General features: G+C 52.3%; 9 protein-coding genes across 9 annotated transcripts; 5 read left to right on the top strand and 4 right to left on the bottom strand.

Annotated features, from left to right (window-relative positions):
- Positions 1–6,405: 6,405 nt before the first annotated feature.
- PG994_010411 (uncharacterized protein) lies at positions 6,406–8,441 on the bottom strand (the record flags this gene model as incomplete). Its single annotated transcript, XM_066861820.1, has 4 exons — positions 6,406–6,690; positions 6,744–8,124; positions 8,171–8,318; positions 8,399–8,441. 4 exons carry the CDS (start codon positions 8,439–8,441, stop codon positions 6,406–6,408), a joined length of 1,857 nt encoding a protein of 618 aa, XP_066710930.1.
- Positions 8,442–9,617: 1,176 nt separating this feature from the next.
- PG994_010410 (uncharacterized protein) lies at positions 9,618–10,169 on the top strand (the record flags this gene model as incomplete). Its single annotated transcript, XM_066861819.1, has 1 exon — positions 9,618–10,169. The coding sequence occupies one exon, from the start codon at positions 9,618–9,620 to the stop codon at positions 10,167–10,169; it is 552 nt and encodes a 183-aa protein (XP_066710929.1).
- Positions 10,170–10,883: 714 nt separating this feature from the next.
- Positions 10,884–11,978, top strand: PG994_010409 (uncharacterized protein; the record flags this gene model as incomplete). Its single annotated transcript, XM_066861818.1, has 1 exon — positions 10,884–11,978. One exon carries the CDS (start codon positions 10,884–10,886, stop codon positions 11,976–11,978), a length of 1,095 nt encoding a protein of 364 aa, XP_066710928.1.
- Positions 11,979–12,683: 705 nt separating this feature from the next.
- Positions 12,684–13,007, top strand: PG994_010408 (uncharacterized protein; the record flags this gene model as incomplete). Its single annotated transcript, XM_066861817.1, has 2 exons — positions 12,684–12,759; positions 12,859–13,007. 2 exons carry the CDS (start codon positions 12,684–12,686, stop codon positions 13,005–13,007), a joined length of 225 nt encoding a protein of 74 aa, XP_066710927.1.
- Positions 13,008–13,273: 266 nt separating this feature from the next.
- On the bottom strand, positions 13,274–17,189 carry PG994_010407 (uncharacterized protein; the record flags this gene model as incomplete). The annotated part of the gene is made up of 10 exons (XM_066861816.1): positions 13,274–13,574; positions 13,647–13,964; positions 14,069–14,667; positions 14,734–15,082; positions 15,138–15,553; positions 15,603–15,843; positions 15,903–16,444; positions 16,498–16,769; positions 16,831–16,904; positions 16,999–17,189. The coding sequence occupies 10 exons, from the start codon at positions 17,187–17,189 to the stop codon at positions 13,274–13,276; spliced, it is 3,303 nt and encodes a 1,100-aa protein (XP_066710926.1).
- Positions 17,190–17,716: 527 nt separating this feature from the next.
- PG994_010406 (uncharacterized protein) lies at positions 17,717–18,181 on the top strand (the record flags this gene model as incomplete). Its single annotated transcript, XM_066861815.1, has 2 exons — positions 17,717–17,763; positions 17,971–18,181. The coding sequence occupies 2 exons, from the start codon at positions 17,717–17,719 to the stop codon at positions 18,179–18,181; spliced, it is 258 nt and encodes an 85-aa protein (XP_066710925.1).
- Positions 18,182–20,745: 2,564 nt separating this feature from the next.
- PG994_010405 (uncharacterized protein) lies at positions 20,746–22,035 on the top strand (the record flags this gene model as incomplete). Its single annotated transcript, XM_066861814.1, has 3 exons — positions 20,746–20,877; positions 20,988–21,315; positions 21,362–22,035. The coding sequence occupies 3 exons, from the start codon at positions 20,746–20,748 to the stop codon at positions 22,033–22,035; spliced, it is 1,134 nt and encodes a 377-aa protein (XP_066710924.1).
- Positions 22,036–23,188: 1,153 nt separating this feature from the next.
- Positions 23,189–25,722, bottom strand: PG994_010404 (uncharacterized protein; the record flags this gene model as incomplete). Its single annotated transcript, XM_066861813.1, has 5 exons — positions 23,189–23,567; positions 23,625–24,357; positions 24,412–24,484; positions 24,532–25,422; positions 25,477–25,722. 5 exons carry the CDS (start codon positions 25,720–25,722, stop codon positions 23,189–23,191), a joined length of 2,322 nt encoding a protein of 773 aa, XP_066710923.1.
- Positions 25,723–25,858: 136 nt separating this feature from the next.
- Positions 25,859–26,803, bottom strand: PG994_010403 (structural maintenance of chromosomes 5 smc5; the record flags this gene model as incomplete). Its single annotated transcript, XM_066861812.1, has 1 exon — positions 25,859–26,803. The coding sequence occupies one exon, from the start codon at positions 26,801–26,803 to the stop codon at positions 25,859–25,861; it is 945 nt and encodes a 314-aa protein (XP_066710922.1).
- Between the last annotated feature and the right edge of the window lie 441 nt (positions 26,804–27,244).

Genomic DNA, 27,244 nt, shown 5'->3' with positions numbered 1-27,244 from the left:
GGTAGCTACTGTACATGCAGACGAACATGTCCAGTCACATTCTACAGGTCATCTACAGCACTTGAGCTGAGTTGTGCATACGCACATACAACTGCAGATGCGTGCAAACAGTTTCTGGGCCATTTGGAGGCTCGGGCGCTCTGCAAGAAACTCGTGTACGCTTATTATAGTCATCCCAGCTAATACCTGGTGTTGCCCCCTTTCGGTGTCGGTAGTAGTAAGCTGGGCTGCAGATGCCAGGTACGCTTAGCTGGCGCCGAGAGATCCCAAAGGAAGCAGACAGGCAGGGCTGGTGGCCTATTGTTAGCTACATTTGGCTGCCAGAAATAATCGTCAGCATTCGAGAGACCAGAATAGTACAACGAGCACCGAATCCCTTAGAGACATTCTCGATGCCCGGCATAGAATCGCTCCTTTTTGCTTCTAAAAAAGAAACCTCGTCAAAGGGAAGCAAACCAATCCCACCAGTTCTCCCCATGAAACAAGCAAAGCCAGCTGTCTGCCTGGCATAGTGGCGGTCGGTGGTCGTTCAGCCAGCTAAGCTAATGCAGGAACAGGAACAAAACCAGGAACAGTAGCCATCAGATCATCTTGACTTGTAGAAATCTGAACCATTCTACGAAGCCATCCCGGCAATCCTTGATTCCTGTCAGGGGTTTGAGGTACAGTACAGTATTGTCACCCACCTGCAGCACTTGTAGTAGGCTCGGGTTTTTTGCCGGGTCTCAGGCGGGCATCAGTCCTGTCCAAATTGGTCACCTGGTCGTCGTTCGACAACACGGCATCGAGGTACGGTTCATCGGAAGTACTATGGGTGGGATGTATCTACATTCAGCATCGCCCATCTATAGGTCGCCCGATTCGACCCACGTTTACCCGTTTGTCTATATGGCAACATGCTATATCCGTACAATGTGTTTAATGTTGAGGGCCTTCCTCCCTATTTCCTTATGCCGGCCACCTCTTTTACCGTGGGCGACTGTCGAACAATTGCAAAGTAGATGGTGATCGTCAGGACACTACGGCGACGTCAAAGAGGATGCCCAGACTAGACTTGCTAGTGGGCAGCCGGGCAAGCCACCCCCATTACACTTGGGGATGGTCAGCCGCCAGCATCAGCAAGCTAACCTCGACAGGCGGCGTTACGCCAGGCTAGCCCAGTCACAAAAGCAATCTTGCAAACGGCAGCACCGGTAATGGGGCAGGTCCCTTAGCCAGTAGATAGGTGGTATCGAGGTCCCTGGGCGTTGCAAGGGCTGTGAATACCGCCCATGGCGGGGCTCTATGCCTCCAAGCAAAGACAAGATTTACCGATATATCCCTTTCCCGCCCGGTTGCTTCTTCGGCTTGACTATTGGCCATCCATCGAGATAGGCTGTGGTGGGAGATTAGAAGTCTTACCCTGCGTGGGTGACTTCAACTCTTTTACTCTGACAAAGAATCGTAGTCAATTGGTTTTCGACAAAAGACTGGAAATGGGTTCATCCAATTGTTGACTGCTTGCTGCACGTAAACACACAAAGTTTGCTGGATTCGATCGGTACCCTAAGCCTGCTAGCCTGTCCCCTAGCCCCCGAGGGGCTTACCATGTCTAGCGTAGCAGCCTGGCAGTCAAGGATGACTCTGTCCAATGACGACAGACCTCAACGCCAACAAGGAGAGGAAGGAGAACCTCTATTCTTCCCGGCTTCTTTTGGCTGTTCTGCATGTTTCAGGTTTCAATGCCTCGAGAGCCAATCGGCTATCATTTTCTCTCCTAGATCTGTTTCACCTATCTTTCATCCAAACAGTTGGTTTTCGCAACCCTCCAAAAAATCAGCACTCATCGAACTTTTCGATCACATCTACGGAGGTCGCCTTCAAAAGTCTGTTCGCTCCCCCCCGTTTTCGCCAAGACTGTCCCGTCAGCTGGCAATCCGTCGTTTTCGCGATGCTGTATCCGGGATACCGTTTTGAATAGTTTATTCCCTAAACGTATGATTTTGATTGGGTCACTAATCCCTGTCCTGCTCCGTTTAAGTACGTTAACTTTTACGGTATAACGACAGCTGGTTAGCAGCTGCGCCAGGAAACTTGGCGACAAGGGGGAGGGGCGAACAGACTTTTGAAGGCGACCTCCGTATCCGTACCGTACCAAGCATCTCGCGTCGCGCTTTTGGGACTCACCTGGAGCGACTAGTCCCTCCAGAAGTGGGATATCGGGGTGCCTTCCATCCGGCGGGCATCAATCTCCGTCCTCCAGTACCTGTGCCAATGTTGATCAATGCACGATACCCAGAATCTTCAAAAGGTTCGATAGCGCAGATAGCTCTGCGCAGCGCTTATGCGTTAACTAACATTGGATATAGCCCACAGACAATTCTACCGCCTCTTCCGACCATCTCCATTTCGTGGTATGATGCACGTCAAATACACTTTTCTCATCAAGATTCAAGGCTATCTAATACATAATAGCCAGTGAGTGGTCTGTGAGCTTCACGCCATCCTTTCTTTGCGAGCATTAAACGACAACCCCCAAGCGATGCGAGACCGATACCTCATAGAAGCACACCGGATTCCAGAACCCGGCGCCTTGATCTTGTCCTAATCGTATGTGAACATACTTATAATTTTATTATTAGTTCTACCCATCAAACTCTCGCGAGTCCTACTGAACCATCGCCACTTGACATGTTGAGAGCTCATCTCCGTATATGGGACTGTGCGGTCAGCCATCCGCCATACGCCGCCACCTCCCTCTTTGATGGGGAGATGGGCCAGACCAAATGATCATCAAATCTCTCGGCATGGAACCGAGATGCTCGAGGAGCCCGTATCCAAGGCCCCAGTTTCCCGTCGCTAAGCCTCGATTTGGACCCCACAGCATTGATATCCGATCACCTCGGGACCCAGAAAAGGATTGCATTTCGGAAAACTGGTCAGGGCGGTCGATCTCAAGGTGAGCAATATGGGAATTTGACTGCCATCTCACGTGGTAAGTTGCTATGGATTTCGATGCTACTGGAATTACACACTCTCTCGTCTGGGTCTGGAGTTGGCATCCATTTGCTTATCCCACAATTGGGGTGCACCCCGAAGCTATACTACGTGACATGCGTGTAATGCTTGTAGAAGAGCTAGCCAGCTCTATTGCTTCCCACCGTTACTGTTACCGTCACATCTGCTGCTTTCTTGCCAGAATCTACCAGCCAGTAACGGTTATGCCTCCATCGTCGCTGACATTACCCCTGAGTCAGCCCATTCAAGCAAGCAAGTGACAAACTTGTGCACGAGAGCGAGAGGAGAGCGTGCATAGATCTCCGAACCAACTCCATCTTCTAGGGGTTCATCGTGGGAAAACCCGGGACTTTCCGACCCATACAATCGTCGGCTTTTTTGCTTTTCATGACACCCAAGCCCAACGGTTACTCACGGGAAGCAGTATCGTGCATTACATACTACTCCATCACCAATCAAAGCAGTGAAACATACGATAAAAGTGAGATATCCCTAAAAATGCAAACCTATGGCAGCCAATTGCCCCCAAAAAGGCACGCCACACATAGGTTGTCATCACTCTAAGACAAAAGCTGGACGGTAACCCGTCCAATCAGCCCCATCAAGGTCAACCTATCTGCATTCGGCAACCGAGGCATGTACGTACACGCAGGTCCCAACGCCCCTTGCTGGTGGGTGGTCTGTGGGCTGCTGTTTTCCCTTCTTCTTGCAGAATTATCGTAGCATTTCAGGTACCGGCCTGGCAGGGGTCCTGCCCTCCGTTTTGCGGAGTTTCAGGTAACATCCAGCACGGAGACGGCTCTTCTCGTGTTCTCAGGACCTGCACCGAGAGTTACATCGGCGAGGAACCCAGGACCATTTCGTCCATCCCATCCGTTCCTTGTCTATTAGGGGGAAAACAGACAGGAAATCGGTCGGTTTACCCCCCAAACGCATGAGTCGTTGTTGACCGAATTCCGGTGCGGTAAGATTGCAATTGCGACGGTTGTGATGAATCAGAATAGAAAGGCTCTCTGAACTCTCGAGAAAGACAATTTGCGGCCGCTGCCATCTGGGCGTTGGCAATGAACAGGGGTAGGCGTGAGCAGTCAACATGCCATTGGCGGCTACCATTTTTGTACTGGGGGCCATTCTTCGGCGGGAAGGAACTGGCTGCTGCACATCTAAAAACAAAACCCGTCCCATCCATCCAGCCGCCGCCGAAGAGCTTCATCTGCGACCGAGCTGGGGGGCCAACCCATAAGAAAAGTCCATTTGCGGAATCTTGGCTCTCTCGACATTGCTGTTTATCGCAACTGCCGGCGCCAAATGGATATCTCTTCACATCATTTTCGCGACGTGGATAATAGATATCACTTGCAGTAGGCGCCCTGCTAGGTAGATCGAAGTGCCCCGCGGTTGCCAGATACTGGGTGAGATCTTTGACGATCTTCACTTCTTGTGGGAGCCGGGCGGGTAACGATGGTCACAGGCCAAGCAAGCGGCTAAGATCTCAACCTTGCGAATCGTTTTTTCCCCCTCTTCTCCTAAAATATATATATAACAAAAAAAGACGTTTCGAAGCGAAACGCTCACCCATAAGTGCATGCTTGTTTCGCATAGTGCAGCAGCATACAGAAACTTAATAAAGTATACTATGCCGCACGGGAGAGCTACATTGATCTGCGCCTCCCAACCCGCGCCCGGCTCATCCTGGGGGAGAAGGCGACCATCATCTTCTTCAATCTGACTGGCCCCCAATCATGATTGATTTGACCGCGTCCCCGTTGAAACGGCCTGGATAAAGCAAGAAGTAGGGGAGCCCTCCCCCTTTCTCCATGGTTACACGAGTCAAGTCAGGTCGGAACGCGTTCGAGGGCGCATGCAATAAACAATATGAAAATAAATGCATCCTTACACGTAAGTCAGAGTGATATTCTAGTTTATACATAGACGCAAGCACATTCCTTTTCGGCACGTTCACTTCTCGGCGAGTCGCGAGTCAGCAGTGCCCAAAATGCATATTGGAAGTCATCAACATGATGTTTCTTTTCCCCATATCTCATATTCGGGCGTTACTCCGCCTCCCTCCTCTCTCCATATGTATGTATGCATGCTCTATTCCTTCCTTCCTTCCCGCCCCGAGAGTGGAGAGGGAAGGAGGCAGTGGCAGCTAATCTATTGTTGACGCGCGCGCTCTCCAAATTTGGGAGCCGGCCCCTACCAACAGCCAACATGATAAATCTGTGTTATTTTGGGGGGTTGTGTGGTGAGATCGCTGAATCCTCTGGTGAACTGCATTCCATGTTTCGAACTCAGAGGAGGCCGTGGTTTCCGTCATCTAGGCCTCACCCCATACTTACCATGCCGAGTCTAAATATATGTGATCAACATGAATGGCGGTGTTGGTTTTGGCTCATTTCATGGAAGAAGCATGGATCAGGCAGGATGGACGACCGACAAATCCGAACTGGCTCCATCAAGGATTCTTTCAAAACTGGACTTGGGGGTGATCATGGCTAGCTACTGCGGTTGTAAGTCAAGAATGAGGCTTGTAAGACATAAGAACAGGTCGACTCTTTCTTGGTCACTGTATGCCGAATCTCCTTACTTATGTGGTCCCCATATGCTTTATCCTGGTACTTCCATCTAAACGGAGCGGGTTCTTCGGACGCGGTGTGTAGGTACTGTTCGACTCGGTTGTCCTAAGCCTGGAAGCAGGTAAGTTGAGTGTATGTGGCTCGATCAACTAAGCATGCGCGGAGGGATCAGCATCATGAAACATATCGAAAGAATCCTGCTTGGGCAAGTCACGGAAGGGTTGAGTGTAGATCTGCCTGATTGCTGACATGGACATACGATTCGGACGAGTTGGTGTACTCGTGTTAATCAATATATCTGCAATTGTTGCAAGTCAGTAAGTAGTTTGTCATACTCCGTAAGCTGTCAGCAGCGAGCACGATATCGGAAAAATGCAAGCGAGTATCCAGTAGATGAGTGGATGGAATGATCATTAGGCTGCTGGCACTTCTCATCGGACCTGGCCAATACGTTGTTCCTCCTAGGTAGCCAGGTGCTTGACCGCCCAGTTTCGAGTATAAACGATGGTCACGCTAGACACAGTAATCAGTGGGAAGATTATGAGAACAGTTCTAATCTCGCTTTCTTGCGTACAGGATCGGGCACCAAGTACGGCCCCCAGATAACATTCTAGTCCCGGACAGTAGGATGGTTTGGGGTCAACATCCCAAGATGACGGTATTCAGTGATTATTCGGGCTTATACTCTGGGATAACGAGTCTGGGTCCCATATAGACATTCTCTTGACTTGTAGACCTACACACATGTGGCGGTTTGGTCTCCTGTGTTTGGGTATTGATCGTAACCGGTATGGTCAAGGTACAGATAGTGTCTATAGTAGTGTCTATCTTAGCTACCACCCTGTATGCGCTTAATTCTCTCCTCGGCAGCTCTCGCTCGCCTCTCACGGTCGAGTCTCATCTTTTGTTCGGGTGTCAACCCTCTCGCCTCCTCCACGCGCTTCTCCTGGGCCGTCTTCTGCAGCCCACCTAAGATGCCTTTGGCTTTGGACGCCTTTTCTGTGACCTTCGGGCCCTCCAGGCTAAGACGGGCTTCCTCGGCCTTCTTTCTTTCCGCTTCCTTGCTCTCGTTCTCTTTGCGTTCGCGCTCCTCCCGCTTATCAGCCTCGGCTCGCTTCATGGCCGGAGGCACTTTGCCGCCTCCCAGTCCCATTTCTGCTCGCCCACCTCATCTCGAGCTACCCTGAAAGCATCACGCGTGGCCCGGTCCCCTGCGAGTTCGAATGCTGTTTTGCCCTCTTTGTTTTTGAGCGTGGGATCGGCTCCGGCTTTCAGTAGCAGTCCGGATACGAGCGGTGCAGAATTCTGGCTGGCAGAGAAGTGCAAGGAAGTAGGCGCATGGTGGTTTTGTTGTGAGTCGGCAGGTTGAAATACAAAATCGGCTTGTACATCATTGTTCTTCAGATAAGAAAGTAGAGCAGGCAGCTTCGATCTCCGGATAAAAGCCTGCAACTGGTTTGTGTGCAGAAGTGCGGTTTCTTCTTCTTCGGACAATTTGGGTGCGACTGGTTTCGCCGGCTTCGAAGGGGCAATCTTTGCCAGAGTCTCTTGTTGCTCTTTGGCAACCTGATTGGGATCAAACTCCCGGACCTTCAGCCGGGTCAACTCGATAAAGCATCGCATCAGCTCGTTCTGTGTCGCTCGCCGTGTGCTAAAGGGGAACCCTCGTATCCTCGGATCGTTAGTCCTCAACACCTGGCCCTCATAAGGTCCGAACAGGGTCCTTCGGTTTGTTGCGCCAGTAGCTCGTATAAACAGTAGATCGGACGTGTCGAGTAACCCCTTCCATTCCTGGAGTAACTGACGGACTTCGTCAATCAGAGCCTGTTCATTGTACCGACGTATACTGGAACCTGCTGAGTGCGCATTGCCCTTTGCGTTGTCATTCGCAGATTGTGAACCACCTTGCTTTCGTCTTGTAGTGTACCTGTGAAAAGTCTTATGTGCCAAAATCGTTGCTTCTCTGTTCAGTGGACCTGTCGAGGCGTGCTTTGTCTGCCTTGGCGCAAGTGACACCACCATGGCGGCGAAATGACCTCCTCCGATCATACACATGAAGACATGAGGCCCCTTGTATGCGGCCGGGACAGCATTGCCATCCGTGATGGGCTTGGGGGCCGGTATAGGATCTAGTTGCTTCTTCTTTATGACCTCTACCACGTCGCCCTCGTTGCGAGCTTGTCCGGGTGTTAGAATGGCGCGATATATGCCGAAGTAGTTGTTTGGTGGAAGAACCGGAGAGCTGAGCCATATTATCGGCGCGTTTCCACTGCCCCGTGGCTTTTTTCTCACGGGGCCGTCCTCTCCATCTTGATCCACGCCTCCGTTGTTAGTACTTCGACTGGCCAGGGTTGCCTGTTTCTTCAAGAGGGTTGTAAGGGTGCTCTCTTGTTTGTCCTCGTCATCCTCATCCGACTCGTCGGAGTCCGAACCCGACAGACTCTCATCCAGATCAACGATTAGACTCTCGAATTCGATTTCCGTGACGGGCTTGTTGCCGCGCAGCTTTTGCTTTAGGTTATAGTGGTGTAAATCGGACTTTTGGTGACTGCGCTGGTCTTGGACAGAAGTGAAGGCAAGAGCGCATAATGAACAACTTTGAGATCCGGCGAGGTTGTCGTTGGATGAGGATTGTGATGCGTCGGGGAGTAGGCGTAGGGTCCAAGGGAAGATTATCGGGCACTTCGGCTGGAGATTCCTTGAACTCTAGGGTGCTGAGCACTTCGGGAGGCAGATCATAGACTTTTGTGAAGAGCAGCTGTTAGTGGGGGAGATTCGAGCTTGCACTGGAAGATGGGACGAGCTTGTCGCGAAACACTTACCGTAGAGCGGTCGCCGCAAGATGTCGTCTGTCTTCTTGTCCATTTTCTGCATAATAGCCGAGTGGAAGAGTTGAAATGTGAGTGTAAACAAGAGGTTGGCTCCCTGTCGCAAACTTCCGGCGATGATGTTATGGTGGGGTTAAGAAGTATCTACAGCTTACAGGGATTACGTTGATTACCTAATTCTGCCGGCATGACTCAACGGGCAGCAGCAGCACCCCCACGTACACCCCCACCTGGCACTCAATAGGTACCAACTTTTTCAACCTGATGCATCGTCTCTCGGAAAATCAGACCAGATCCCATTGCCCGATGCAATTTTTTCAGTCATTGCCATCACGAGCTGATCGGGCTGACTTTACCCCCTTTAAATTTACCAACGGCCAAGCCGGCTAGAGGTAGGCTGAACCGAACCTACCTGCCTATATTTGCAAGGTTGCTGTAGCAAGAGCCTGGTGAGATTGTTGCAGCAGCCATGTCTTAGACTGGCCGAGTATAGTCGCATCCGGAGATGGCTCTAGAGAAGGAAACCAGAAGCGGCTCTCAGCCTCATCACGGAGGTGCCCTGGCAAGGCCATGCGCCAACTACACAACCCCCCCCTGCTAACACAAATTGTTTGAGCGACTATACATGCATGAAAGAACGAGAAGGCTGAGAACCAGGATATATACAGTAAGGCAGGCTCTTGATTAGATTTGGATGTCGTTCTCCTATGTCCGTTCGTCCGGGTCTGCCAATACATGTATATATATACACTCCTTGGTATCTATACAAATCAGACTACACTATTTATCTTACACCTCACACAGCAGTTTTCCATATAAATAAACATGGCTCAGACTAGTACAGGCGATGTTCTCAGCGCAAGGAGTAACAGCCATCATTTCACTACGCTCCCGGAGGTCTGTCCCGAACCAGGCTTACTCGTCGTACCTCCTGACCCAACATTGGAAGTATGTTCTTCCCAGATCCAAGCCTCTGGCAGCGAGGAGACTTTGCCGAGCGATGAGCCCGCTACACCCCTGGAGAAAAAGCTTCCCTAGTGGAGAACTCATTGGATTTGGATTCTTGTTGGTGCTGTCTGGTGTTGTAGGAGTGACGGTGGGTAGCAAGTCTGGCTACGAGAATTCTACAGAAGCTCGATCGAGCTCTTCCTTGTGAGTCTTATCAACTATACAGCTGCTTTCCTAGTCGGGATGATATGCTACGGTGGTTATAATGGATACGAACAAAGCTCACTTCCCGTCAATCTACAGAAACCTCCCTGCTCAAGCATCACCCACCACGAGTACTTCCTTGGTAACGTCCACACCCGTTACTTCAGCGTCATCTTCCATCTCCTCCTCCACTAGGACGACGCGGACAGGTACGGTTCGCACACGAACAGCCGCTCCATCCGCCACGCCTTCGAACCAAGTCTACGTCGGCAGCCTTGGTGACAATACCAGAATCGCCTTTGCTGCGAATGGACCGTCGAATGCAGCATGCGCCTGGGCCGTGAACCCCTTTCCAGATGGACACAATCCATGCGGCTCTGTATTTACCATGCCGGACGGCTTCGAGTACGTCTGGAACGGCTGCGGTGGCGATACCTGGATCACATGGCGAAACCCGAGCAATGACAAGGATGTCCAATTCCGGGACCTAGGAAACCCTAGAAGTTGCAGCTACACCCCTCAGACATACAGATGCGGCACAGAGACGATACATGTGGACTATGTTTGCCCTAACCACACTATTGGCGGGCTGTCTTTGTCAGATTCGGGGTGACTATATATACGGCAAATTGAAACCCAGCTCACCTATATAAGGCATCAACCCACCCGCTTCTAACCTCTGCGCCTTATCAGCCAATTTCAGACTATAACTTTGGTTCAATAGATGCCAGATCAAGACTTCTGTGCAGAGCTGGTTTTGCACTACTTGCTATATGGATGAAGGCGTAAAATTACCCTTAAAATCGGCACCTAGCTTTACTTCTTTCAGCTATTCCCCTAGGCGACGCAGCTTTCATGGAGGGCATGTTTTGAGCTTGGCTTTGGCTACTCTTCATCCCCCTGGTATTATTCTCAGTCTAGACCAGTTCACACACAAAGACCGTAGATGTCATCGTGAGGGCCTACGAAAGCTTAGCCACTCCGAACAAGGGCTTAAAAGGGGGTCTATTGTGGACTGAAGTGCCGTATTGTTACGCTTTCTTTATACTTCTATCGACAAGGGGGCGTTTTCAGTCCTAGAACCATTGTCTCTTCTTGATAATGAAAGTCCTGTCGTACAAAAACCCTGTTCCATAACCCCTGTTGGTTCTACTTCAGCGTTTTCATTCCATCATACCAAAGCAGTCTATTATAACAGTTGACCGGCTCAACTCTTCTGGGGAGACATTTCTGTTTTTAGCCTCTCTAGATAACTGCTTATCCCTTATTTGCATTTTTCTCGTTGCCCTCCCTTTGTATATACAGTTATAACCCACGCACGACCACCATGTGCGACTGTAAGGTAAAGACGTACAAGTATACGGCTTGTCAACACCGGTCCAAGACCAGAATCTTGTGCTGGAAGGCAGGCTGGAGGACGACCAACTTTCTTTGTTTGGGACAGGTGCTCACCAGGTGTAGGCCCAAGAAGGAGAGGAAGGACAGGTTCGGGCTCTGCACGCAGTGCACCCACCATTTCCTGCCGTATCATATCAATGATCCCAGGTACGTCCGCAAATACCTGAAGTGGAAGGAGGACAACGGCTACGCGGGAAGGAAGGTCGACGCCCGCCTCGTGCCGCTCGAGGCCGTCTTCAACGTCGGCGACAAGGGGAAGCTGCACCAGCAGTCGCCCATGGTCGCCGCCCGGCAACAGCCGCAACGGAGTGTCGACAGCTTCGACCTGGCCGCCGCCGGCGCCCTCAGCTCCGACTACGCGAGCAGCGCGCGCTCCTGCAGCCCTGTCCGCGACGCCGGGACGGGCATGCCCATCGACCTGTCGGACCTCACCAAGCCCATGAGCGTCGGGCTCCGCGACTTGCCTTTCCGGGGCCGCGCCCACGCCGGCGGCCGGATGCTGGGCCTTTACCGCGCCAACCGCGACGCCGAGATCAAAAGAACGCTTCTGGATCCCTGCAACGAGCGAAAGCTCCAGTCCCGCGTCCGGCTCGACGCCGCGCCCAAGACGGCCCGGTGGCGGCGGTCCCACCACTACCTGAAGACGACCCCGCTACCTTCCGGGCGGTCCAGCAGCAGCCACGACACCACCGCCGCCATCGGCCACATCCGGGCGCCGCCGCCGCCGAAGCCGGCGCGCGAGTACATCTTCATGGGCTGCGAGCGGCACGGGCGGGCGCTGCGCCAGCTCGACTGTGCGGCCTGCACCGCGGCCTTCTTCCGCGAGCGCGGCGTCCCCGACGCGACCTACGTGTGCGAGTGCCGCTCGGCGCCCCCTTGCCTCATCCAGGTGCGGGCCCCGCGGTTCTCGTACACGTGCGCGCCGCAGGCGTCGTGCCTGTGCGAGCCATACGGGGTGGCGAACTGCCTTGTCTGCGTCGAGAAGGCGTCGGAGAGCGTGAAGCTGCAGGCCAATTTTATTTGAGGATGGGTATATATGTGTTTGTATACAGGTAAGGGAAGTATGTATATATAACGCTACTCGGCGGTAAGTTATTAGGTGGAAATAAAGCGGTAGGTATTCTCTCATTAATCGAAGGCGTATGGGAGTCTGGGACTTCCGGTTTTCATTTCTAGGTGTATATGTTTGATTGTTTACTTGTAATCAGTTCACTTTGTTTAGCACTAGACATACACCGTGTAGTCGGTCATCTCATTATGTCGATCCAACTGTGAGTGAATAGAGACAATCAATCCGTCTTTCGCGATTTCGCTGCGTAACACGTTCCAGTGACGTAATAACATAGGGTGTGCAGCTATGGGCTATGCGGACTGTACTCAGGTTTAACGGGACATGCCGCCGTCGATCAACCCCGGATAGAGTTTCTGTTTCCCCATGGGGTAAACGTCGATCGGCCATCTGAGATCACAGAGAGGGGTTGACTCCAAATTGTCAGCAGACCTGCGAGAGAGTATGGACACTGGGCAGGAGAGAGAATGGGACAAGGAGCTTATTTGTATTGGCCGTCCTACCGATCCGGATCTCGTTCTCCTCTGCTACGTTTTCTCTTTGATAAATACAACCTATCTCTACCACCAAATCCAAGTCACAAAACAAAGACATCCATAGGAGTTACTACGGCAGCTCCATCAATATACGAATAGTTCCTAATCCCAAACAACCATCACCATGTCCAAGGCATTCTTGAAGGCAAAGGAGAAGTACAACGAGATGCTCAACGACGCGGGCCGGGGCGATTGGTACTGTAAGCCGAGAATACCCATCATCGTTTTTCCTTGACTCCTCCTTTAAAGGGTAAGGGTAAGAAGAGCTTGGCTGACCCGAAGTGCCCAACGACGTAAAGGTCGGACCAACCGTGTCGCCCCGTCGAGGATCCCGACCAGCGGCAAATGTGGCGCCGTGTGCCGTATCGACCACGCTCCAAGCCGCCGTGGCAGCACAGGGAGCATGACGGACAAGGTCAAGGATTGGATGAACAGACCTGCCTACTAAGGGGGTCGAAGTCGGCGTCAACAAGGAGCAGCTTATGTACAATATTTTATTTGTAAATGAACGATGAAAATTGTGTTTCTTCTAACAAAGATTTATCAATTTCTGTGTAATATGTATGCTCCGTTTGCTATGCTTGACCTACCGGGTATAGTCGTATCAAATAAAAACCTCACAGTAAAGACCTCAAAACAAAGATGTCGTAAAAATATCAGATGTGCCCATGAACTCCCTCGTTTCTCCCTCCTCCCTGATCCACCATTCCCTCCTCACCAAGCAGCCTTGGCGAGGAAGCCGTCCGGGTATTTGCGGACCATGTACTTGCGTCCTTCGTCCATGATCAGGATGAACATGCCGAACGCCATGGGCAGGAAGTAATGCTCGGCGGGTACCTTGGACGTGCCGAGCACCTCCTGGAACACGGGCACGTACAGCCAGAAGATGGCCATGACCAGGGCAAAGGCGATGGCGGGGAAGAGGGCCAGGTTCTGGGAGGCCTTGTTGAAGGCGGGCGGGTGCTGGAAGATGCTCCAGCGGCGTGTGCGGATGGCCATCAGGTTGAACCATTGCCTGTACAACAACATCAGTCACCCGTCAGTTCAGTGGGACAACAACAGTGGCAGTAGCGGAGAAGTCACTTACATGACGACGAGGTTGACAAAGTAAATGGACGAGGCCTCGTTGATCTTCTGAGCATAGTAGTCCGGGTCGATCCAGTCCGGCAGGACGCCGAAGCTGAACCAGAGCACGCGGAACGGGATGCCGTTGCGCTCGAGGTACCAGTAGGCCATGGCGAAGGAGGCGAAGGTCTCGATGACGCCGAGCACGCCGTACGCCATGGCGACGAGCTGCCAATTGACCAGGCGGTCCTTCTTGACGTTGCGTGGCTTGCGGAGCAGCACGTCGGCCTCGGGTTTCTTGTACGACAGGACCGTGGCCGCGGCGCAGTCGGTGAAGCAGCTATGATGATGCACATCAGCATTCTATACATAAATCGCCTGCGAACAACACTACGCGCCAATGGGTATAGTGTGAAGGGGGTCTATATCATGGAAGGCACTCACCAGATAATGATCATGAGGAACGAGGACAGGATCTGCGGTAGCCCAAACAGCACATTTGTCATGACCGGCCAGAACTCGGCGAAGGAGCCCGCGGGCAGCAGGTAGCAGATGACCTTCTTCAGGTTATCGAAGACGACGCGGCCGTACTGGACAGCCTCGACGACGGACGAGAAGGAGTCGAGCAGGACCATGTCGGCGGCCTCGATGGCGATGTCGGAGCCGCCGCCCATGGCGATGCCGATGTCGGCCGCCTTGAGCGAGGGCGCATCGTTGACGCCGTCGCCCGTCATGGCCACGACGTCGGTCGTCTGGAACTCGCGGACGATGCGGAGCTTCTGCTCGGGCGTCGTGCGCGCGAACACGATCTCCTCGTACTCGGTCAGGACCCGCCACTGGTGCTCGTTGAGCGTCAGGAGTTCCGGCCCGCTGAGCACGATGGAGGTCCGCAATGGCGAGGACGAGGCCTTGTCCTCGGAGATCGAGCCCGGGGCCGGCTCGCGAGGCAGAGCGGATACGCCGTGGACTAAGGAGGATGGGGTAGTAATGATACCAGCATCCTGGGAAATAGCAAGGGCAGTCAAGGCGAAGTCGCCAGTAACCTGGGCCAGGAATCAGCATGACTAACAAACATAAAAATCGAAAGGCTGCAAGCGATTCTGGCTTACCATGAAGAAGCGAATACCCGCACCTCTTAGGGTGGACACGACGGAACGGATCTCAGGTCGGAGGGGATCAACAATGGCAAGGAGGCCGACTAGGGTCAAGCCGGTCTTGGCCTGCTCGAACATGGCGTCTTCGAATTGAACCGTACCGGGTTGGTGTAGGACCTCGGCCTTAGTGACGATCTTGCGAGCCAGAAGAATGCACCGCTTCCCCTGACTGCTGTAGATATTCTTCAGCTGCTCAACCGTAGCTTTCATATCTTGGTCAAAGGGGTGAGCGTCTCCGGCGTTGGTGGTGTAGTGGGTACAGCGACCAATCAACACATCAGGGGCTCCCTTGATGGTCAGAAGCCTAGCAACTGGTGTCAGCGGGCGATTCTTCGGACGCGTTCTCTTTGATTACATACGTGTCCTCTGCCGTGAAGGCATCTGCTTCGCCTTGAGGCAAGGTGGTCGACAGTAGGTCGTCCTTGAACATGGAAAAGGCCCGGATCATGTATTTGTTCTTCGAATTGAACGCCAAGTCGTATGTTCTCTGCCAGCTCTGGCGCAAGTGGTTCACAGAGCCAAGGCCTTCAGAAAACCGAAGGATAGCCTGGTCGGTCGCATCGCCGTGAATGTGTCGCTCCTCAAGCGCGAGGTTATTGGTGGCAGCATCGAACTCAGCTGCATTACAGAGACCTGCGATAGCTCGTATTTGGCTGACGCCACTTGTGACGATGCCGGCGACAGCTGGAGTCTCACTCACGTCAAGTTCTTCTTGGGCAGTGTCTTGGTTGATTGTATGGTTGCCAATGGTGCAGTCCGTAACAGTCATGCGGTTCTGACAAAATGAGTAAGTGGTTGCTAAAATCATGATGGGTGATGCTGACCTGAGTTAGAGTCCCCGTCTTGTCCGAGCATACCACAGAAACAGAGCCAAGCGTCTCCACGGTCTTCAGAGACTTGCACAACACGCTGTTTTTCCGCATGATGTTCGCAGTGATTGTCAGGCCTGCGGTCAGGGCGATGGGGAGACCTTCCGGGATGAAAGCGATTGCAACGCTGACACAAGACACGATGAGGGTCGGCACAGAAATCCAGCCAGGATGATCCTTCCGCAGCCAAGCGCCCCTGAACATGTCATTAGCGATACATGATCTTGTGCAAACACTCGCGGAGTTCAATCTTACCAGACGACAAGCACGATAGTAATCATTGTCACCATGATTGAGCAGATGATCCCAACGAAATACAGGATTTCGCGCTCAAGGGTCGACATCTTAGTTTTGGGCTCGTTGGTCAGGGTAGCGATGTGACCGAAGACGGTACGATCACCCGTGTTGACAACCAAACCAATACATGATCCAGCGGTGCAGTGGGTGCCCTGGAGACCTATGCAGCGTGTCTCAAGATAGTTATCGTCAGTAGAGTCAACTGCTGCCGCCAGGGGTGCCGACTCTCCGGTCAGAATGGATCTGTCGAACTTCGCGTCGCTGGAGACCTGAAGGAACCTGACGTCAGCCGGGAGTTTATTGCCGGCCTTGATATACACGATATCTCCGGGTACGAGCTCTGAAGCAGGAAGCGATTGCTGCTTGCCTTCACGGACGACCATGGTGTTTTCTGGCAGCATGCCAGAGATGGACTTCATTACGCGGGATGAAGACCAATCTTGCCACATGTTGAAAGCAGCCTGGATGAAGAAGACAGCCAGCAGGACGATAGCCAGGGCCTGGGAATATGTTAAGTCGACTCTCAATATACATCCGTCATATATCAGCTTACCAAATTAGCAATTGCAGGCGTGGGCTCGCCCAGCGGCTTCCAGGAGACGAAGACGAGGATAGAGCCGGTGAGCAATATGGGCCCAAACCCTTTGAACATATAGCCAAGGTATTTCTGTATGGTATTGGATTTAGGAGGCGTGGGGGCATTTCGACCGAAGTCCTTCAGCCTCCTGGTAACCTGGTCATCCGAGAGGCCTTGATCCATTGAGGCGCTGAGGCGACGGAGTGCCTCTTCAGTCGTGATGGTGTGCCATTCAAGGGCCGATAGCTCTGTACCGACATGTTAGCCGGAAGTCTGAAGCCAGAACCGAATTTGTATATGGATATCGACCCTTGGCAGCAGTATCTTTCGCTTTCGAGAGCTCGGCGACATCTTTAGCTTTTGATTCTTCGATCTGGAAGGAGCTTGAGTGGTTGTTAGCGATATGGGGTTGCTGTATATAAGTTAGGCACTGAAGTGCGATCGGACGATGAAGACGATGAAGCCTTTAGTACTTACACAGTACGATACTGGACGGGCAGTAGAATGGCTGGATCAACCTCGCGTCGCGATCGCACGCTCCTTATGGACATGGAACCATTGGAGTGAGTCCGGCGCAGGTTACCGCGAGCAGGAGCAGGTCGCGATGCCTCTCCATCGTCGAAGCGGATGCGGTCAACCGCAGGGGACTTGAGGTTCTCCTCGTCCATTCTTGGCAGTTCCCTAAGTTTGTAAGGGAAGAAAGTGCACGCGCTTCACCGCAAATATGATATGCCCCTGAGCAACGAGGCAACGCAGCCAACGGAATAGAGGTAAAGGGGAGCCAGACGAGTCAAAGGTGCATCTGTTTTCTTTCTTTTTTTCAGTGAGGTAGTCGCACTGATCTACTATATGTTATATACCAGCCCTTTTGGACCCGATAGCCTGGTAGTGGCTTGCAGCCATGTTGATGGCGAGAGTTTCTGAGAACCGAATGTCAAAACAGGATGCCATACTGTTGAATGTCTGGCGTCTTGAGCCCAAGGCACAGTGTGAGGTGTTCTTGACCGACGCAGGGTGATTTTGGGTCCATCACATGCTGCCAGCACTGTGCTATTCTTGGGGGGAGCAATCCAATGAATGTACAAGGGCATACCTGTCTGGACGACTCTGTTAGTGCCGGCATTAGAAAAAGTTAGAATTGAGGAAACGGGATAGAGGAAGCGGTGCTTTGCTAACCAGATCAATCCCATCCAACATGGTTGGTGCGCACCACTTCCGGCATGGGCCGCATGGCCCCGCATAGTGCGTGATATATTCCCTTGCCGTCTGTCTTCTGTGGCTGGGCCGCTGATCTCGAGGGGGGAAGCCTGTTTGAGTGTGCTGTTTGCAGTTGAGGTCAAGTCAGGTTGATGGGATGGAAGTGGGAATTTAGGGGGATTTGGTGGGAGTCAAGCTTTCAGCTACTGCTACTGGGCCTAATTCGGAATGTGAGCAACTGACTGGACTTAGCGGGTTTGCGGGAGCCGACAAACGAGAAACCACTGGAACCTCACCAACGACACGGAACAGCAACGACGACGACAACAACAACAACAACAACAACAACGGCGGTGGCGGCCTCCCAGTCCCATCCCTCCCACAGCTGCAGAAGGCCTCTAGGTTAAGCGATCAGTCAGGGTCTCATTCGGTTCATAATGCCAAGGTGACACAGCTGGAGTAGGGTTGATTGCAGACCCCATTACAGACTGTGCAATTGAAGACCCTCACCCTGCAAGAGACAAGAGAAAAATGATTGGTCCCTGGGCGCCCATGACTTACACGGCTTGCCTAAAAAGGCAATCCAACTACAGTGGCAACTAGTTCATGCATGCATGCCGTCTTTGGCCCGTGAGGTTGCGGGCAACATCCGACCTCGTTTCTTCTCCTATTACGCCGATAATGTATATAGTAACATCTGAACATATTCTGCACCCCCACGCATGGCTGACGTCGTTCCGCCAACCCGCCGCGAATGCACTCAACTTGGGGACGGACGTCAGCCGACCTCCCTCCCACCCTGCCAGCCAGACCGACCTCTACATTAGGTAGATCGTAGACAAAGCCGCTCATCAGCCACACATGTACTATGACCCTTCATCGGTGAGGAGAGTAAAAGAGACCATGGCGGTTATTCTCGTTCCACCTTTGGTATTCTAAACGTAACTGATTCCATTTCGAATCTATTACGTTGCACCGATCAACCAATACCAAAATTCGCGCAGGAGGATACTCAAATCTATCCATGTCGAGTCTGGATGCTTCTTTGATTATGATCATTTCCTGTCTGTTGGGCTTTGTCACTTGCAAATACTCTCAAGCAAAAAGCTTTCCCGGGGCAAAGAAGGCGATGTGGCCCTCATTTGTCATTCGCATCGAGATGAGGCTTATACGGCATTAATACCCGAGCCTAGATGGCTTCCTGGGCTTCAGCTGCGAGATAAGACATTCTTGTCTAGTATGCAAGGGCGGTAGAACACTAGCCAAGTCTTTGGGGCATAGAACAGCTACTTGTATTAAAATCGCGAGATTGCATAGTGATCGAGCCCCCCTGGTTGTTCTTCACAGGCTCTCTAGACTCTACCCAAATACGCTGCGCCGTTACCCGCTTTTCCCCTAGCTTTAATACCTGTTTACTCCATTCCGAAAACCAGCGCCTCCGTCACGTTCAAGTAATGGCTGCTGAGCTGATTCCCAGAGTCAAATCATCTGAACTTCCCAACCCTGATATTCAAGCCAACGTCATCGGTACGCGGACTCTGCCTTGGAGTGGGCAACATTGGCAAGACGGCACCCCGACTTGGCAATCGCTTCCGATACTAGAATCTCACTTCATACTTTCGCCTCACGCTTCTAGCATGATTAACGAAAGTTCTGGACAGGTTCTAGTTTATCGCAAATCACCCATCACGGCCCAGCGGTCCCATCCACCAACGCCAACAAGCCAGTGGAAAACAAGAATCACTATCGCCAGCAGGCTCTCGACCGTCTTTCCACACCGCGCGGCAAACCGGCAGTCAAGGCAGCGTTTACGAGCGCCAGTGAGATATGGCGTACGGCGTCAAGATCTGGAATGAGTTTCGATCAGACAGATGCCGCGAGGCCGATACTCCGGGCGTGTGGCTACCGCCGCCAACCACCACCACGTGTTCCATTTCAACAGCTCAAGGTTTCTCGCAGTCCCCGCCATGCAAGCAAAGGCGGTTACTAAGACTGGACGCCGTTCAAACACTCTGCCCAGTCGTTTTCTTCAAGCACTAATATCAATGATGGAAAAAACGCCGTGACGCCCACGCTGGTATTGGACGAGTTTCGGATGATAGGGTTCAGAACAGGAATACTGACTTCGAACCCTGATTGCTTCATGTCGCATACCGGTATCTTCCGGCGCAGAGGCATTGTGAAACGAGACGACAACATGGGGTGATATTCTCATGTGACGTCGCTGCAGCCTGTGTGGCTGGGTACGTTTGATGCAACGCCCAACCTAAAGCTTTGGGGTTAAATGGGATGCTTGGCACCAAACATTCTTGCGACCAGCATCAGGAGTCTATATAAGCCTCCTCGTAAGTCCGGGGTCAGGAATAATAATCAAGTCCCTCGCAAGAAAAAGAGGGCATCGGAGGACAGGCTATCGAACTTGTCCATGCCGACCGATTGGTGCATGGAATATAACGATTGCATAGTAGCCCCATAGGAGCCCGGCCCTTTACAAAGGCACAGCGGATACCTGGTGGGTCAGCGGCCGGGAAGTTGGAAGCTGGCGCGTATTCGGTTCGGGGGCATCGTTGGGACGGAACCCCACGGACATTGACGCATGTCACCCGCGCATAATTCACCAAAGAAGGGGTGGCCACCAAACCGTACTCGCGAAAAGAAGAAGATCAACGCCGAATTGTGTTTTGCCCAGGTCTTCTTATGTTCTTCTCATGTCGGAGAGCATTACGTCAATGTCATGACCGTCAATAAACTGAAGTTCTGCTTCGTCTTCGTCTTTACATATCTACCTACATATGTGACTCTCCTGCATCACCTGGGAAAGATAGAGATGTTACATTTCTAGCCACTTCATGCGCAACCAACAAAGAGGCGCTCCAAACATACAACAGCCTGGCAACAGTAACATCGCGAAGTATCAATACTCATTGGAAGCACGAAGAGAGCTTTCAAAAAGCGCGAAACCGAATCCTGTACCCGACAGCTATAATCCAATATACCAAAAGATTCGTACTCCTTTTGCTTCCCATCATGGCCATAGGAAGGCTGCGGTTTACCGCTGTTATCCCCTTCGTCTGCTCGACGGTCGCTTTCGTGCTTCTGCTTATCCTTGTCACCGCGGGAACTAAACCCGGGAGAGGCTCGGGATACTATTTACTCAGGGTAGGTTGCATTCTACCCCCAAAAGCTTGCGAACAACAACAACAACAACAACAACAACAACACCACCATCATCACGGGCGAGATCTGACATATGCTCTATACATCACTAGCTGAATACGTCCGAAGTCGGAACCAACCTCGTCGAGATCAAGAACGCAAACACCTCGGGTACTACTACGGGCTCCATCATCGGGGGCATTACCGGGCTGATTCCGGGTCTGGATGGTGCGGTGAATAACTTGACCTCTGAAGTCAACGACGGGCTACAGGACATTGTGAACGAGCTCATCAAAGAAGCCACCGACTCCATCGGGCTCGAAGACGAATATGACATCTACCTACAGAACATTTGCAAGGGAACCTCGCCGATCCGAATAATCCCAACTCCAAGATCAATATCGACTCATGCCCCGGCTTCAAGACTGTGGGAGATGGTGAGTTCTTCCCCTAACGAGCAACGTTACGACGTCTAACCATGTCCCAGCTCTCTCGCGTATCAGCAACATCACCAGCTACGTCGTCGTCGGCAACACCAATGTCTCCTTCCCCTTCCTCGCGACCCTAAGCTCGACGGGCTCAACAACGGGCACCGCCCTGCTCGCCGCCACGACGGCCAACGCCGCCTTCCTCTACGTCGGCCTCGTCGTCTCGGGCCTCGTCGCGCTGACCTCGCTAGCCTCCCTCGCGCTGCCGCGCGCGCGCCTGCTGACGCTGGCCAACCTGCTCGTCGCGGGCGTCGCGCCCGGCTTCCTCGCCTTCAGCGCCGTCGTGTCGACCACCGTCGCCTATGTCATCAAGACCGTCCTCGGCGGCACTTTCGGCGATGCCTTCACCATCGGCGCCCGGGTTGGCGGCGCCGCCCTCGCGCTCGTCTGGGTCAGCCTCGTCTTGAGCGTCATCAGCGCGGCGTACTGGGCCCTCGTCTGGTTCGTCGACGCGCGGCAGTCCATCTGGGCGCGCTTCCGGCGGCCGGTCGAGCAGCAGGGCGAGTGGAAGGCGACGTTCCTGGCGTCGTGGAGTAATGCGAGGCTTCATGACGATGTTGCTAAACATCCCGAGGAAGGTATTATGTCCAAAAAGCCGCTGGGAGGCGCTGCTTCAACATATCCTGAGGGAGGCGTTCTCGATAAGAACACAGAGAAGAAAGCCTCATTATGAGAGGACAGGCGTTAGTGTGGTCGCACATATGATGGATATGCTGTGCTGTATGGCCCTAGGGACAACAACAAGTAAGGGGCATGAACAAGGAGGGGAGCAATACTAGCCAAAATGTGTTTTCAACGACAGCCTGTATTACAAGACCTTACTCCATATTCAACACGGTTCTGCAGGGTTATTGGTACTTCAGTAGGCTGAAACAGTGAAAACCCGAATCCTTTGGTCGGCACCCCCAAGACAAAGGGGTCTTACCAAGTCTACATTACGAGGTAGGTAGCGCAAGAAACAAGCTCTGGAATGCGAGATTGCCAAACCAAGCCCGTCTTTTTGCAGTAACCTAGGTTCATTTTCATAACATAACAATATCTCCTTCAGCCCTGTGGACATATACAACCTATACTAGAAACAGTGTAGCACATCAGAACCAGAAGCCCTCCTATTTCAGCTTATGACAGCTGCTCAGCTCCATCAACTCTACGTATATAAATATATGTATCGCGAAGGTATAACATACCTGCCAATCACATGGCCTCCAGCGTCACCATGCCCGCCAGCGGCTCGGCGAGTGCGTGCTGCAGTGATTCTGGTTCGGAATGCCGGCAAAGCAGACGTGCCCAGAGCTGCGTAGGCTCCGTTCTCGTCTGACTAGAGTAGTCGGAGGAGGCGAAAAGGAGGGTCATCATTCTCCCCTGGAGCATGCAAATAGGAGAGAACACACAAACACATCGAATTGAGTTAGCAAATATGTATTCATTCAACCTGCACCTAGCGAGCGGTCGACAAAACGAGCGAGGACGAGAAACGTCCTCGTCATCGTCTTGATCAGTGAGAACCAAACCAACCACTCTGTTTGATGACTGTTGTGCACACCCGAGCCCATTGAGGCATTTGGCCCTCTGGCACGTGCCACATAACATTTCGTCTGCGGACCTTCGGCTTCTTCGTGGAGACGAGAGGTAAATGTCCCTACCCTACCCTCAATTAAGCCCAAGTATACATATATCCCCTAAGTTAAACGCCGTGCTGTTACCACTGTTACATTTCCGAAGGCAAAACCACCGCCGAACACAACCAGTTGAAGTGTCCGTACCTGTGTTCGGACACTAAAAAATGATGATCTACCCCTCCAGGATGAAGAATGATTCCGGGAAACCTAGGGTGAAGCCTTTAGGGCGGTAGCGGCACGTTGTAGTCCCACCAACTTCTTGAAATCTAGTTGTCGTGCCTCGGCTGGGACGTGCTCTCCGCTGGCAATGCACAAGACTCGCATGCGTGGGTCGTAACGCAGGCCAGTCAGCAGTTTGGGCGTGATGAGGAAATACTGGCTTGTGTGTTCACGGCAAGCAATCTCGACCATGCGCTCGTGAACCATGCGCTCGTTGCGCGGGTCCATACCTTGATTGATCTCATCGACGACACGGAAGGGGGCTTGTGCCATGGACTGTAGAGCCATCAGGTAGAAGATGGTCGACACAGCGCGCTCGCCACCGGACTGGCGGTGCTGGTTGAGTTGCTGCAGAGTCTCGTTCTCACTGGATTCAAAGTTAGCTCAGCATGAGTTGACAAACATTAGCCCAGTCGCGACGTACCGAAATTTGACCTTGATCTCGATGGCCCACTGATCGAAATCCTCCTCCTTGTGCACACCTATTTCGCCAGCGCAACTGATTTGCTGGAAGTTGTAGCTGAAAGCATCATTGATACGAGAAACCAGCTGGTCAACGCTGGGCTCCCACGTGCGCATCAGCTTCTGGATCTGGTTACCGACTTTCTCAAGTTGTCGAGCCTGGTCTTCCTTCCTCTTGGTGTAGTCTTGGATCTCTTTGTTCCGCTTTTCGTACTGGCGTAGAATTTGTTGATCAACCGGCTGGATCAGAGTGTAATTGGCTTCTTCTGCCTCGATCTCCTGATCAATCTCCTCGGGTGTTTTGTCAGCTGCTTTTGCGCGATAGTGGTCGATGTCATGCCCATCATGCTCGAGTGCCGCAACCGTATCTCTTATCGAGATGGCCTCTGCTTTAAGAGTGACCACGGCCTCTTCCTGGTTCTTGATCTCATCCCTGGTGTTATCAAGCTTAGAAGTGATATCACCATTGCGATCCTTGAGTCCCTGAACATCCGAGGCAGCCTCAATAAGCCGGATTTGGGCATCCAACAGTGCGAGGCGAGCATCGCGTATGTTTGCCACAAGTGCTTTGTGACCGAGAACTGTCTGCGCTTTTTCACAGCATAAGTCGTCGATGTCCGACTTGAGTTGTGTAATGCGGCATCGGCACTCGGCAAGATTTTCCTGCTCAGCTTTCAAGCTGGCTTCCTCGGTCACTTCAATGAGGTTAGTGGTGTTCATGTGACGCGAGCAAAGTCATAGGCTCTTACCAATCTTCTCTGGTAGGGCTGACCATTGGGTAAAGGCTGTTTGTAATTTGCTCTTGTCTGACCTGAGTTGGGCCTTGGAGGAGTTAGCCGAGATTCAATACCTTTCAACCAGAAACTTACAATTTCTGCTTCCACGTCTTTTTCCTTGTCCTCTAGTTCGCCTAGACGGGCTTTAGCCTCAGCAAAAGCCTTTATCAGCTCCTGCTTCTCTTGTTCTTTGGCCTCGAGTTTATTCTGCAGTTCGGCCTTTTCGGCATTATCTACAGGCTGGTCAGTCCAGAATTGACCTCGCCGGACCTGCTTTGTGCTAGTAGTCTCGGCACCGGGACCGTACTCTCTTCTTCGAATGACTTGGAAACGTGTTGATCCTGTCGCCCATTGTGATATCTTCTGCCCCTCAAAAAGCTGTTTGAACTGCTCAGCACTGGCCTCCCGAAGGGCAACACCTGAAGCATGCAGTCGTTTATCTGAGCAGAGCGTAGCTAATACGGGGCTTGGGCCTTCGATATAATCAATGGCGAAGCCGTCGATGCCAAGCTGACGTGCCTCGTCAGCTGACATGGGTGGTCGGAACTCCTCGATCTTGTTGCTACAGGTTTTGATGGTGACCCTTAGCTTCATCTCTTTATAAAACTGGTCGCTCAGCTTCTGATGGTCTTTTCTTGTCTGCGTAATGAAACAGAGAAAATCGTTTCTTGCCAGCATGGACTGAACGAGGTCCGAGTACCGGTTGTTTTTCAAGGAACAGTTTAGCATGGGAGGGCCAAAGACTTCTTCTTCAAACTCGTCGCGATGCTCCTGCAACCAGTCCCAACCTTTGGCTACATGTGGGTCAATTTTCCGTAGGTGGCTCACCAGCTGTCCTTCTTGGGAATTCAGATTGCTGATCTCTTTGCTGAGCTGCTTTTGTTCATCGCGGACAGCTTGTCCCCTGCGTTGAATATCAGCTCTATCAGCAGCTGCCTGGCGCTTCTCCTCAGCGATGGCACGTTGAACATGCTCCCTCTCCCGCTATATCCACAAAGTCAGTACGTGATAAGCAGCTTTCGACTAATGACAACTCACAATCTTTTGGTTCCAATCGCCTGCAACGAACGCTGGAGGCTCTTGCTGGTGCCTCGCCTTAAGGTCCCTTATCGTAGTCTTGTGCTTTCGAATTTTATCACCCTTCCCTGGTATGGAGCTTTGTTCTGCGGCCATCTCACTTTTCTTCTGTGCTATGTTGTTGCCTTGCGCCTCGATCTCGACAACGCCTTGAGCAGACCTAGCCTCGGCATCCTTGAGTCGCTTCTCACGATCTCTTACAACCATCTCTATCTTGGACTTGTAGTCCTCCTTGCTGCTGACAGCCTCGAGTGCCGGCCCGCAAGCTCTCTCGAGGTTTTTGAGCCGCGCTATTGCTTCTTTCAATTTTGCTTTAGCTGCCGAATGTGCACTTCGTGCGACTTCATATGTAGCGCAGATGCGCGTTTTTCTTCCATTCCTCGATCCTCTCTGTGATGGCCTCTCGCTCCTTAAGCCTGTCAACATCAGCTTGCTGGGCCTGTTGGCGGCTCTCCAGCTGTTTGAGAGTCTCCGAGGCAGCATCGGCATTGGCCTTCAGTTTCTTATGTTCCTGATGCAACGCCTTTAATTGTGACTGCTCCTCAATCATCTTTTCCGGTGCGGCTGCTCGCAAAGTCTCGTGGAGGAGATCGATCGGGGTAAGGCTCGCGAATTCTGCAACCTTATCCTGAGGAAGAAATTGGCAGAGGTTGTCAATCTGAATGCGCATCTCCTTGGTCAAACCATGCACGGCCTTTTGCGTAGATTCCTTGCCATTGAGCCACCATTTCCTGCCGTTATCTTCGCGTGAAATTTGCACTCGAACAACAGGATTGCTGCGTTGGTTGGGATTCGCTTGTAGTTCGACTTCGATGACAGCGTAGTCTTTGCCATGCTTCACGAATTCACCGACATGGCCCGCACGTCCTAGGTTTCTGGGGTGAAATCCCAGGCCGAGGCAGATGGCGCATACCAGCGAGCTCTTGCCTGTTCCATTGGGGCCGATGACCATGTTGAGGTTAGGGCCAGGGAAGAATTCCGCATGTTCGTACGTCACAAAGTCCTCTACCATGACTCGGACAATGGCCCCTGGATGGTATTCTTCGCCATCGTGTTGTCCATTATGGTTTGGGGCACCGTTTACACGAAAGCTCGAGGAACCGGCTGTCTGGGCGTGAGATTCATTTGATTCGTCACGATCGCTGTCTTCTTCATCGAAGTCGGGTTTGATATCCTGTCTTCTACAGCCTTGGCGCTGTCGTTTCGCAGATTCTGGAGCAGGAGACTGTGTGCCGTTCTCGTCCTCGTAGACCGAGCGCGAGCGGCGGCGCGACGTAGTAGGGGGCATCTCAATAGCCGGGCCGATCTGATGACCGGGCGAGCTTGTCTTGGGTGACGCTGATGGATACGTGAGAGCGGCCTCTTGGCAGAAGGATTAATCACGCATGCTGCACAAGGCTGGCCGACGTTCAGATTGCAATAGATGGCGGGCTTCAAGAAGTCTCCTGCGCAAAAGAAACCCACGTGGGGTCAATGTGGAAGTGGTAATTGGAGCTTGACGCGTGAACAGGGTTGGCTTGGCGCGTCTGATTTAATGGGTGGGGGTTCAGGTGGTGCCACTTAATAAAGTTGGCTGTACGGAGTACCTAACCAACGCTATGTTGGGACTTCCCAGGATACTGGACTACATGCACTCGTCAACAGCAATAACTTCATGCTCTTTGATGACCTCCATGTTGACGAGTATCTGTGGGAGCAAGCTACAAGTCTACTCACGGTACCGAAATTG

This window comes from Apiospora phragmitis (genome assembly GCF_038363925.1).
Source record: "Apiospora phragmitis strain CBS 135458 chromosome Unknown utg000010l:1.0-9815664.0:1.0-9183399.0, whole genome shotgun sequence".
Classification (NCBI taxonomy): domain Eukaryota; kingdom Fungi; phylum Ascomycota; class Sordariomycetes; order Amphisphaeriales; family Apiosporaceae; genus Apiospora; species Apiospora phragmitis.
This window is presented reverse-complemented; position numbering and strand designations above follow the sequence as displayed.